Raw genomic sequence first — 13,878 nt, forward strand, 5'->3', positions numbered from 1 at the left:
AATAAATGCTAAATTATTTATACAGGCATTTTTATTTTTTAAATAATATATTACAATTATGAATTACTATTTAAATATCTTGAATATGAGTTGATTGAATGATGAATATGATAATGTTTACTCAATGATATAAATGAAACCGCTAATTACATCAAGGAATTTGGAAGATTAAGGTTTTTAATTTAATCTAGATCGTCAGAGATAATATGGAGTACTTAAAGGTGTATAAACCAGTTGTTTTCCTGATTCAGTAAATATATCTCAATCAGAATGAGTTTTATTACCAGTTTATTTTGGGGGCTGTCCTGTCTTTTGGGTTTATCAACTGCACTACCAATATTAAATGATGGTGACTTGCCACCAGTTCAAGATGTTGCAAAAATGGCAAGATATATTGTTCATAGTTCAGGTAATTTGTTGATTTAAATTATCATTTATTTTTAAAGCTTTATTTATTTTAATAATAATTTTTTTTTTTTTTATTATTTTAAAATAGAGTGGACAGTTATATCGCACATTTCACATCAAGGGAATTCAAGTGGATTTCCGCTGGGACGTGTTTTCTCAATGAGTGACGGTCCAGTAAAAAATAGCAAAGGAACTCCTTACATCTACGCAAGCGAGTTAGATCCTGTTATAAAAGATCTTAAAGTAAGGACTCGTCTATATTTATTTTATTTTTTAATGCTATGACATTTTGATTAAAAATATTTGTTTATTCAAAATATTGGTTCAAAATATTTTCTGCTATTTATATATTCTTCAGCATAGCTACTACTAGCCAAACAAACACCCATAAAATTGAATACTTCTTTTATTTTATGAATTGGGTGATGTTTCAGAATACATCTTACCCATTTTCCTACCCAATTCTAATCATTGTTAAATGTTAACAATTTTTCAGTGATATTTTTTTCATCTTATCTTTTTATAATTATAATATTCAAAGTATAGGATACAATATTTGCTAAGGGTCATATATTCTTATACATAGCAACTTCTACAAAAACAATCACCCTTAAAACATCGTGGTTTTATGAATTGGATGATATTTTGAACTTCTTTTTTTTTTTATGAATCCCTAGATGGTCATTTCTGACATACATGGGGGTTATCCATAAGGTACCACCCTATTCGTTGGTTACCGTAGATAACTCCCCTATATATCAAAAATAACCAGGAAGAAATAACAGTTTATCGTCTAACATGTCCCCTGAGTATTTTATGGATTTGACAAAAGTGATAGGAGCATCATTTAAACTATGTTTGAGGGAAGTATAGTTCATCAATTAGCGAAAATTTGGGTTCAACTTTTAAAATGTTTAGATATAACTACCTTTTTTTTTAGTTAGGTACTTTTTTGGATGTTTTTTGAAAACTTCTTTAGTCTGTGGAGGTGGTTGTGTATAATTAATTAATTCTGATTCCAAATTAAAATGTGAGATATTCCACATCAGAAGGCTTCAACAATGCATGTTCATATAGGTTAGGTAGATGATTTGACAGGATGAGTTTTAGCAGAAATAGCAGTAAATCCTAATGGGAAAGAAGCTTCACTCCATAGGGAACTAGCCTATGGTCATGATTGGTATAGCAAGTCCTACAGAAACTAGCTGTGAAATGAAGGAAAGGTATAGGATAGAAGAGATGACTATTAGAAATTAGCATGAAATAAGAACACATCAGACTCTAAATAGTGTAAAAAATAGTGTAGGAGTATGTCGATCCAATGTGTCTATTTGCTATTTCTCAAGAGGTATTGAAGAGGTAGTACTCTGGGGTAATCCATCTGCTAAGAATGTAATGGCCGGTGAGAGGTGAGGTCTGTAAGAAATTACTTTACTGTGTATAATATATTCTTTTATTTTCGTTTAATTATTTAAATAAAATATTTACAATTACAATTATATTTACATGGATTATTATACATTAGAACATTAAACTATTTACAATCCAATTAATGAATCAACATTATACATCATATTAACAAACACGGGTAGTGCTTTCTGGCAGAGAGCGATGGAGGTGAAAGTTTTTTGTTCTCTCATACATAATATCATTAAAAGTCTAATACTTTTATTTATTTTTTTATAGAAGGATGGCTTATGCGGAATGACAATGAGTCTCGCACAAGGTGATTACTGTAAGAATAAACAACTTGATCCAGAAAATCCTCTTTGTGCTCAGGTCATGCTGACTGGTTACTTGCAATTTGTAAGTACATGCCATAAATATATATAGCAAAATTTAAATCAATGATTGACTCAATAAATAATTCTCGCACTTTAAACTGTAGGATGAATCTAGGAATAAATGTTCCTTATTTATTTATTTATTATCACTACAGGACAAAATTCCTAATATAACAATAGAGTACACATCAAATACAACAGATCACTTATAAAAAGTTATAACTAACCTGATAAAAACATATGTAAAACGTAACTTAATGTAAAAAGAAAATTGAACACAGGCATAAATAAAAATAATTTGATTTATGGCTTGAAAGAACTTCTATGCTTTTGAATTATTTTTATTACAGAAAAATTAATCCCACAGTAATTAAAAACCAACTTGTATTTTTTTTTTTTTTTAAGTAAATATTTTGAAGTGAAACTGAATTTCACCATGATAATTTCAGCATGTAATAATTACTATTGTTAATTTTCACTTCCTTCATATCAGCAATTAAAAGTAGGCACACATTAAAGATTATAAACTTTTTAATGAGGGTAGAGGAGGAGAGGGTAGCTCAATGGTAAGGCATTGTGCTACCAACTCCAAGAACCTGGGTTCGAAACCGGCTGTAACAGATAATTTCTGTTTCACTATAGCCGTGAATCAGCCCTGTAGTTTCAGATCCACCCAGCCTCATTACGCTGGTACCCTTAATTTGGTAAAAACCTGGCAGTCGAGTGTCATTCTGACCAAATCACCTCCTTGCAGAATCATTGGTCTAGTAAGAGTTCTTCCTTACAAAGTACTGTACCTCTGACCATTCATGGGTTGTAGCGGTACAGATTCTATTTTTTTTTTGTCAATATGCTTTTTAATAATATAAATGTTACAGATTGATAACAATAATGAAGAAGCTAAGTTCGCGAAAGAAGCGCTGTTTTCAAGGCATTCAGAAATGAGCTCTTGGCCAGCAGGTACTTATCCAGCAATTAATATTGATTTATTTTAATTAATGTGTTTCATTTTTGTTTTGTGAAGTAACAATCTCTAATATACTGGAATATAATTTAGGTCTGGAGTAGTTTTAGATGAATTATCACAAAGTGCAGGAAATTTACAACTGTATTTTTTATTTTTATTTATTTATTCAGAAAATTACATTCAATATGGTCCGACCAGAAGACAACATCTATCGGTCGGTGCCAAAATAACATATAGAAATGACAGACATAAATGAAATTTATTTGTTATACCTTTGATTATTAGGGTACTCTGGAGACTACTACGATTTATTAGCTAGAACAGTATAATATGAATTAATTTATAATGATAAGGCTAATAATTCATTTAACAAATTACTACTAAATACAAGATACTAAAATGAAAATAAAAATAAAATAATTGAAATATATTTATTTATTTAATACCAGATAGGCCTGGTGGGCCTTACATGGTTACTGTAAGGGGTACATTTTTTTTTTTTGAACTATTAATTATGGGGGATATAGTCTCATACAAAAGACACCCCTAACTATACATGTCATAAAAAAAAAATTAAGATAAAATAAATAGATTAAAATAATAAGTCTTAATAAAAGATAAAAGTAAGTTTAATGACAAAAACAATGACATTTGTGGATTTAACAAAATAAATAATTGACTTCTAATGGAAAAAAAAGAAAGTGAATTTAATAAAAAGATGAAGAGAAAAAAAAAATTAAGATAAAATAATTTTTTAGGATGACAATAACAGAACGTCCTGCAGCAGCCTGGGCTTCGGTCTTCGGGTTGAGGTTGGGTTTCCCAAGTTGTAGGTCACTGCTCCTTTAACTGTCGGTAACTGGGAGTGGAACTTCATGAACCATTTTTGGATGTAATCCTCTATTTTCAATAACTGAAAGAACTTATGAAGGGAATAATAATAATAATCACATGAATTTACATTTAATAATAATGAACTAATAAATTCCTAATAAGTATGGAGTGAGCTTGAATACTAAAAAATACTACTGATAAATCAGAATACAATATTAAATATAAAAAGGAGTAAAATATATAATATATAAAATATGTAATATGATATCTAATATAAAAAAAGAAAGCATTAAAACTAAAAAAAAAACAGCTAAAGGATACAATAAAACAAAATGATATAACAGTAAGATAAATACAAGGACCTAAGTATATCTAAATAAATAATATGTATAATTAAACACACAGGTATAAACCAATAATGAGAAAATCATATTATTTTATTTTAAATTCCAACTTTTGACTTTACAGTTTACAATTGTTTCTTAGTAATTTTATATTATTTTTTTCCCTTTTAGATTAATTAAAATCCCGATTTTAAAATAGATTAAGGGAATTTTCATTATTTTTTTTAGTGAGTTCTTCAAGTGATATTTCAAGGGGGGTTGAAAGTAGATAGATAAGCCACTCAAACTCCACATTCCCCTTCTGATCTTGCAGAATTCAAGATTCAAAAAATTTAAATTTAACATATGCCGGACTGCTAAATAAAGTGAACAAACAACAAACTGATTTTCTTTTTATTAACAGATAAAGATATTACTGTTTTTAAACTTCTTTAATTAATAATGTTCACATGTTAAAATAAATTAAAGATAAAAAAAATATCTTTCAGAAAAAGAAAAAAAAATACAAAATCATAGAAATATATAGTAATTTAAAACAATGTGAAAAATTAAAAAGGCAATTTGGTGGATAATTGAACAAACTAAATCTATTTATTTTTTAATATATCTATAGTAGTATCTAAGTTATTTTTGACATTTGGGGAGAGGAGAGTTTGAGTGTTCTAACCCCACACAATAGTGGGAGTAGGAGCTAGTTAAGTTTTCATTTCATGGGACCACAACAGAAATAAAAGTCGACTCCTTCCCCCCCTAGCCGGATTTAAACTTGAACCCCTGCAGTTCTGAGGTTGCAAAGACCTACGCTTCGACTCCCTCAGATACAGACATTTCCCTTCTGATCTTGCCTGATTTTTCATTATTTTTTTATTTAGTTCTTTAAGTTATATTACATAGGGGGCGAAAGTAGATAGATAAGCCACTCAAACTCCACATAGTGTATTTTATTTATATTCTTTCTCTTTACTCTCAGGCAATTATTATGTAAGCTAATGTGAGAGAGTATCCTTACAGTGTGACTATATTTCAACAGATGTGAATAAATAAAATAGTTTTTTTTTTAATATAGATCAAAATAAAACTTGTATTTTTTTATAGGAAAAGATTAACATTTCATTAATCATATACATATTTTATAATTTCAGGTCACGACTTTCAATTTGCAAAAATGAACATCGTTAATATCCAAGTCATTGATTACTATGGCGGAAGCAAATATCCTAGCACTGAAGAATACTATAGTGTGTCTCTCTAAATACCTATATCTATTTATATATTTTTAATTTTTGTAATATATTTTGACAATAAAAAGAAAATGAAAAGTATAAAATATAACTTTATATCAAATTCCTAGCTCCACTAAAGGATTTATTTTTCTTATAAATTAGATAACATTAGATATTTATTATTATTAATGATTGAGAAAAGAATTTCCTTAAGGCCACATTAAACCTACATTGTACAAAAATTAAAATACAATTTTTTTTTTCCATTTTTATTTGTAAAAATTTTATTTTATTGATTTTCAGGAAATCAATCATAATATCTGAAAACTAAAATAATGACAATAAATTACAAAACATATTCAAAAAATTTAAATCTAACAAATGCCGAAAATAAACATATAAAGTTGAATAAAAGACCCAACAGAGGGCACTGAAATAGCAATAATAGTTTTATTGTGAACTGTGTTTGAGAATTTTGAATCATGGATGAAGGAATAACAAAATTAAAAATCAACAGGCCTCTTTAGAGATTAAAAATGATGTAAAAATTTGTTTCCAAATTAGTTCTAAAAATATAACATAAAAAATAAACTTAACCCTTAAGGAATAAAACAGCATAATAGTTTATATAGTGTAAAAAGCAGTGTATGTTTAAACAAAAAATTATGAGTAATAGTTTTTAATATATTGTGGATAAAAAGCCCCTTGAGTAAATGACAACTAATACTACTATGGAGTACTATTTATGGAAATAAATAATTTTAATAATGTGACGGGTGTAGAAGTAGAAAAAGGCTGAAACGTTACTAGAATGTTGAAAATATATATGAAATAAAATTAATAAAAAATTTTATTCTTACATAATTTTATTTTTTACGATCTGGTTTTAAAAAAAAAAGAAACAATAATAATAAAGTTGTTCATAATAAGTCATCTATTTAGTAAACTCTTGTTGTTGACAATGAATTATTTCAAGGCAATATTAGAAAATTGACGATTCCCTTATCAGCCCAATTTGAGAAACCAAACAATAATATAAACACTTATTCTCAAGTTTTTGTACACACTTCATAGTAATGAGTTCTGGCCCTCAACACTAGAAAACTCAAACATAGTAATTTATTTGCCATTTTTGATAATAGTTACAACAATTCACAGAAAAGCAACACTACTGTGAGTAGTAGCAGTAGGCCAGTGTATAATGAAATAATTGTAGTATATTATAGTAGTAATAGCCTGTATGCTATAAAAGAAATAGTAGCCTCTGTAATACCAGGGCTTATAAGATAAATCAAAATAACAATCATAATGATATAAAAATTTAAATATTACAATAATAATAAAAAACTAAAAAGCTGTATTAAAAACATGAAGGATAAATTGTAAAGGAAAAATAATATACAAGATAGATTGTAAAAATTGCGACAGTATTTTACTGTATTATTGGTGAAATAAGAAAACTACTAATCGAATAGCCTAGCTCATTGATAATTGTTAAAATTAAAATTAAATTTGTACAATACATGAAGTGTTAAGGGTGAAGTACTTTGTAAGGAAGTACTGTTACAAGATCAACAGTTGTGCAAGGAGGTGATTTGGTCAGAATCACGCTCGACTGCCAGATTTTTACCCAATTAAGAGTACTAACTTTATGAAGCTAGGGGCTCCTTAATCCACAGAGATGACACGGCTACAGTGTAATAGAAAATAATTATCTGCCCAGCAGCATTCGATCCCGGGTCCTTGGAATTAGTAGTATTGTGTCTTACCACAGTCCCACTATGCTCCCTATTTATAATTGTAAAAGTATCTAATATAAAAATACTACTGTACTAGTACAAACATTAAAAATCTAAATCATAAACTCAACTTAAAAACCCCCCCAACAAACCTAAACATGTTAAAAACAAGCTATATTAAGGAACATTAGAGGCCAGAACACAAAAAATACAGTGAATTTCAAAATATTCATAAAAAATTATATATACATTATGTTGTATAATAAAAAAAAAAAAGAAGAAGAAGAACCTATCAGATAAACTCAAACGTTAATGAAGAGGAAAGAGGGAGACATACCTCACCTCTGTTGTCCAGAGACATAAGCAGTGGATGGAAGAGGTTAAATATCAGAGATTATCTCAACTCCTTGCTCTGTGAAAGGTTCCATGATTACTATTCAAGACTATTACTATATAAGACTATATATAGACTTATATAAGACTATATATAGACTTATATAAGACTATATGTATATATAGACTTATATAGACTATATAAGACTTATATTACTATATAAGATTACTATATAAGACAGTCTGGTAGAGCCAAAGTCCTTACAAAAGGAACTAAAGAAATAGGAAGGAAGATAAATCCTAAAGAGACAGAGTTAAATGAAAGAAAAACTATACATCTTTAACAATAGCACAGACTTATAGATTTTTTTGCAAACCCCTTAAACATATGTATTTATTAATAGAGAAAAAAATATATATATGTATACATATATGTTTATCCTTTTACTGGAGCAGGGATTCTGAGGAGTGTCTGAATTTATACAATTTTTTAAATAGTGATGCACTTCTGAGTTGTGAGAGGTGTTGGGGCACCCCCCCCCAACTAATAGAAGTTGCAATTTCTGCTTAGTCAACTCTTTGGGCTATTACTACCTGACGATTATAGTCAAGCAGGCAAAGACCCGAAATGGATATGCTGCACTTTCTGCAAGTCTGTATTGCATTGCCAAGAAGGAAATCTTAGTCTATATGTCAGATCATATGACCTGCAAAAATGGTGGCTGCTCCGAAGATAAAAATCATTTTTGAGCTCTGTTGAGTAAAAAATAAAATGTGTGTTATTTCCATTCAGAAAATACTCGTTCTTGGATAACTTTGTTTAGGTCCGTGGTGCGTTGGTTTTGTTGATAGTACAAGTAATGCAAGTGTACTAAGAGTCATGTTAACAGTCATATGCGTACGCCTTAAAAGTGGATTGTTGCAACATATCAACTTTACCAAATATAATGTCGATACGCGGGAAAACATTGTTCTTATATATTTGCCCAAAAACATAAAATTGTATCAGCCCAGGCTACAAAAAACCAATCCCCCACGTACCCTAACCTAAAAACAAATTTGCCACATACACATTGTTATTATCCACCCCGAAACCCTAAATGAATCCACCACGGACCTCAAAAACGAATTTTCCCAAGAATTTAGAATTTTATCAGCCCTAGACTCCTAAAACAAGTAACTGTTGTGACCGTAAGTCTGTCATGATTGTAACTATCAAACAGTTATACCATGGTAGTGGCTCCGACTTTCGCTGCAATAACTCGAACTGTGCGATAGTTCACTGTCAAGATATATTCATGTGATAGTAAACGTGACAGTTGTTTCACTCATTACTTGCACTATCAACTACAGTTATCATAGGCGTTGATGACTTTGTGGTTTTACGCCCTAAAGCCGCAGCCAACAACAACTATACAGTTATAACGATTCTCCAAGAGCGGGTATTAGTCAGGTAAAACGAGTATTTTATAATCGGGAGAATCGGCTGCAAGCAAAGTAGCGATATTAAAAAGAGTCAGAAGTATCCGGACCTTTTATTTTTTTAAACAATGTATTTTCTTATTGTAGGAAGATAGTTGCCCGTATGAAGTAAATTGTAGGAAGATAGTCGGGGTGGCGGTCAATGAAGCTACAAAATAGAAGAAAACTATTTATTGTTAACCAACGTTTCGCCCCAATTTGCAGGGTTTCATCGGGGCTAAAAGAAAAAACAAGATACAAACATTATAGAATTCACAGAACATTAAAATAAAAAACATTTCAAACTATTAGTAATTAGTTTCTAGTTCACCTACATGTTTACTTCCTTATATTATTATTATTTATTTTTTATATATCTTATAAATATAACAATTGTTTTTCATTTTAATGTTTGTATTTTTTTTTCATTTAGCCCTGACGAAGCCCTGCAAATTGGGGCAAAACGTTGGTTAACAATAAATAGTTTTCTTTTACTATTTTGATAAATTTATTGATCGCCGCCCGGACTATCTTCCTAAGATGTCTTTTTCTGGACGATCGGAGAAAAACCTGGAGATGGGGGAAATATGAATAATTTATTTTGGAATTCCCGTATTTTGAAACGTAAAATCCTAAATTTTAAGACATTTTTTTTTTCTTGATTAAGTTTGTACTAAGGTTCATTATACAAAACAATAAACCGAAACAAATTAGTATGAAACAAAAACAAAATAAAATTTTCATTTCTCCACTAAAAGCCATGAAGGTTTTTTGAAAAATGAATAAAAAAGTTAGTTCATTGTTGTAAGAAATGTATTAAAGCTGAAGTTAATTTGAATAATTGATTTTTCTTTCATTTTCCTCATAAGTGACATGTTTTACATCCCAACCTAATTTATCATTTTCCTGATAACCAGAAATGTAATCTCATTGAGTAATGAAACATTTCTGTTATTTTATAAATGCTTGAGAAGAAATAGATAAGATTTTATTTCAAGATAAGGTTAATTTACAATTTTTTTTTGCTTTTATTTTTTCAAGTTTTTTTTTTTTTTAGGTCAATGGCCTTACAATATACTTTTCTTTTTTAAAAATTAATTTTTATCTACTTTTTTCTGTACAATGATTTGTTTGTTAGTTTGTGATAAATCAAAAATAAAATCATTGTCCATAAAATTGTACTGGCGATTCAAGATAAAATAGTTTTTTACATAATGCCTTATCATCATAGAGCTATTGCTACATCACTGACCAGTCAGTCTATGAGTCAGGGTCAACACATCTGAGATGAAGGGTCTTATTTACACAATTTTAGGACTATTTTCATTTGGTTCATCTGATTTACTTTATAACAAATACAGAGATATTCCACCGAGAGATGATGTCGCAAGAATGGCAAGATATATTGTTCATACTGCTGGTATTATTATTTATTTATTTATTTATCTATATGTATAACATAACAGTAGGACCAAAGTCCTAATATAATAACACAGTACATAGTATATCAAATATAACACCTAAGAAAAATACATAACAAAAATGGATACATATAGAAATTCAAAGAACTAACTTAATTTAAGATGTAAAGGAATTTTAAAGCTGTAGGGTGAATTTTTTAATAATTGTTCCTTGTTTATTTATTTATTATAACTACAGAACAAAATTCTTAATATAATAACAGAATATATATTATATTGAATACATCAAATAAGTAATAAAAAGACAAAAATTGAACACATATATTAATTAATTTAATTTAAAACATACATAAAAGTAATTTAAAATATATATAAGAGTCTTATATCTGAGTTGGGCAAATATGAAACTAATAGCTAAATTGCCATGGAAACGATATTTATTTATCAATGGTTCATCATGAATAACGGTCGTATCCATGGCAACTTTAGCTATTAGTTTTAACTATAGTACACCGGAAGTTATGTTTCTTCAATTATTAAGTGACTGACTCAATAAATAAATCTTACACTTTAAACTGGAGGGTGAATTTTTGAATAATTTTTCTTGATTTATTTATTAAGATGTTTTAGTGAAAAAATTTCCATTTAGACTATTATCACTAATCTATATCTTCTGTTCTACATTTCGGGTTTCCCCATATCCACGTACTAATATACATCTATTTCTTTTTGAAATATTGTCATATAGTTACATTAATTAAAATTTACAACATAAAATTATTTTAAAAATCCTTTATATAAAACATAACATTATTTAAAGGTTTCTTTAAATAATGTTATGTTGTAAATGTTAATTAATGTGACAATATTTCAGAAAGAAATAGATGCACTTAACAAAATTGAGGAATATTTGTACATGGATATGGGGAAACTCGAAACATAGTACAACAAATATAGAATAGTGATAACATTCTAAATGGAAGTTTTTTCACCTCAACATCTTAGTTAATAAAAACAAACATCTTCCTAGGATGGAAAATCCAGAATATTTTGATGAAGATGGTTGGGGTTATGATCAAAAGAGAGCAAAAAAATAATTAAAAACTATTTATTTGCAACTTTAGGTGATTTGCCCCACTTGGTTGTGCTTCATCAGGGCTAAAAAGATACAACTAAAAATATTTTGACATAGTAGAATAATAAGATATAAAAAGATAAATTAAGGTAGGGTTAAAATCGTGTAAATATAAAATGAAAAAAAAAGAAGAAATAAAAATAGTAATTATATAGACAATGATAAGTAAATTAAAAAATACAACTATTAGGTTAAAAATGAACAGGAAACGTAACAAAATGTAAAAATAAAAATAATAAGTAAAGAATAAATCAGGATCACCAGCATGTTCCCGTTGACTATTTGTATATGATTTTTAAAAAACATTTTTAGAAGTAAGAGTTGTAACATAGACTTAATTTCCATTGTTGTTTTTGTATCTTTTTAACCCTGATAAAGTTCTACAAAGTGGAGTGAAACATTGGTAAATAAATTATTAACTATTTTTTGTTTTCATTTGACAGCACCTCCGACCATCTTCTTCATAATTTGAAATAATCATTTAAATATTCAATAAAATCCATAATAGTTCCATATTTATTTATTTATTATAGCAATAGGACAAAAGTCCTAATATAATAACCAAATATACAATGAATACAACAAATGATTTATAAAAAGATACACTGAAAATGAAACAAACTAATAGAAACATAAAAAAAGTAACTTAATTTAAAACCAAATTCTACACATGCATAAATTTAAATAACTAGCCTATTTCCAGGCATATAAGAACTTTAAAGCAGAAAAATAATTTAAGTATTCATAAAATTAAATTAAAACAAATATCAAAACTCAATAATTGAAGAAATACCAATGGAATATATATATATATAGACTTTTAAAATAATCAATAACATAAGAAATACGAATAATCAATTTAAAATACTTTTATTACAGAAAAATTAACTGCACTATAGTTAACAATCAATTTATAAATTTTGTTTTTTGTTGTTAAAAATATATAAGTCAAAAAACATATCACTTTTTTTCTTGAATAGTGATACAAAACAAAAAAACATTTTTTTAATTTTTTGTTTGAGGTATTCTATAAATTATAGAGTTGATTTGAAACAACTCTAGTAGAATTTTAGAAGTTCTGGGTCGTCAATTTTAAAATTTAACAATTTCTGTAGAAATACCAGGTTACTGTTCATTTGTGAATTTAAAAAGATTCTAAATTTATTTGTTTCATCAAAACCAGATAATCAACTAATCTAAAGTGTATTTTCATTTCCGTTTAAAAAATTCTTAAAAATATGTGTTTGACATTTTCTAATGCAGAAATTTGATGTAAATAATGGGGGACCACCCTACAGATAAAAATATTAAATTAGGGTGGTCGAGAGTAGAATATAAATATTTTACAGTACTAATACTGCGGAAGTATTTACTAAACCTTATAATAAAACCAAGCATTTTATATATTTTGTTATGGCAGTTATTTCTCAATTCAATAATGAAAATTTAAATCAAATAGTTTAAAAGTATATACATTAAGTTATATTGTGCCATTTTTTAGATTGGTGTGTCCTTTCTCACATAACTCATCAAAGAAATGCCACTGGTTATCCGATGGGAAGAGTATTCTCGATGAGCGATGGCCCAGTTGGTAAAAGTTCAGGAACGCCATACATATATACATCATTTTTTGATGCTTTCGCTCGAGATTTGAAAGTAAGATCATTATTTATTTATTTTATATGTAAGTGAAAGCAATGTCTTGGGTTCTTTAACCTTTTGATTCTAATTGTTATGAATATCAAACAATTGATATATTTCTTTAAGATAAATGTTACACACAAAATCTAATTAGTTCATATAAATAGTTGAATAACAGTATGTGAATTTGAAGAAGACTATAGTTTTCTACTATTTATTTATACTTATATAGTTGTAACTATATATTAATATATTTGTAACTACATATTTCAACTACTTATTAATTATTTATGTTTCGAACCACAATGTAATTTAAGCGTAAAAGTGACATAAAACAAACATAAATGTGGAGATTTGCAAACTATCAAAAACTTAAAATAATAAGAAGGATAAAGATAAATATAAAAAATTATAAACTAACATAATAAAGAGTAGTAAACTGATACATCAGAGTATATATCATTGAAAAGATCAATCAATTTAAATTACTGACATTAATATTTCAAAATACTCATTTCTTATCTGTTATCACCAGATCACTGACTGATTGTGTGCAATCATAAAAGGAAAATAAAATTATAATAATTG

General features: G+C 27.8%; 1 protein-coding gene across 1 annotated transcript in view; it reads left to right on the plus strand.

Moving 5' to 3' along the window:
* The first annotated feature begins 230 nt into the window (after window positions 1-230).
* CREG (Cellular Repressor of E1A-stimulated Genes) overlaps window positions 231-13,878 on the plus strand; it is a 20,231-nt gene continuing 6,583 nt past the window's right edge. Inside the window, exons 1-7 of the mRNA XM_014421290.3 lie at window positions 231-409; window positions 497-651; window positions 2,095-2,214; window positions 3,071-3,152; window positions 5,480-5,586; window positions 10,360-10,513; window positions 13,151-13,305. Coding sequence (XP_014276776.2) covers window positions 271-409; window positions 497-651; window positions 2,095-2,214; window positions 3,071-3,152; window positions 5,480-5,586; window positions 10,360-10,513; window positions 13,151-13,305 — 912 coding nt within the window. The 5' untranslated portion in view covers window positions 231-270. The remainder of the gene's footprint in view (window positions 410-496; window positions 652-2,094; window positions 2,215-3,070; window positions 3,153-5,479; window positions 5,587-10,359; window positions 10,514-13,150; window positions 13,306-13,878) is intronic.

Source organism: Halyomorpha halys, unplaced genomic scaffold (assembly GCF_000696795.3).
Source record: "Halyomorpha halys isolate HHAL.00 unplaced genomic scaffold, Hhal_1.1 Scaffold311.1, whole genome shotgun sequence".
Lineage (NCBI taxonomy): Eukaryota > Metazoa > Arthropoda > Insecta > Hemiptera > Pentatomidae > Halyomorpha > Halyomorpha halys.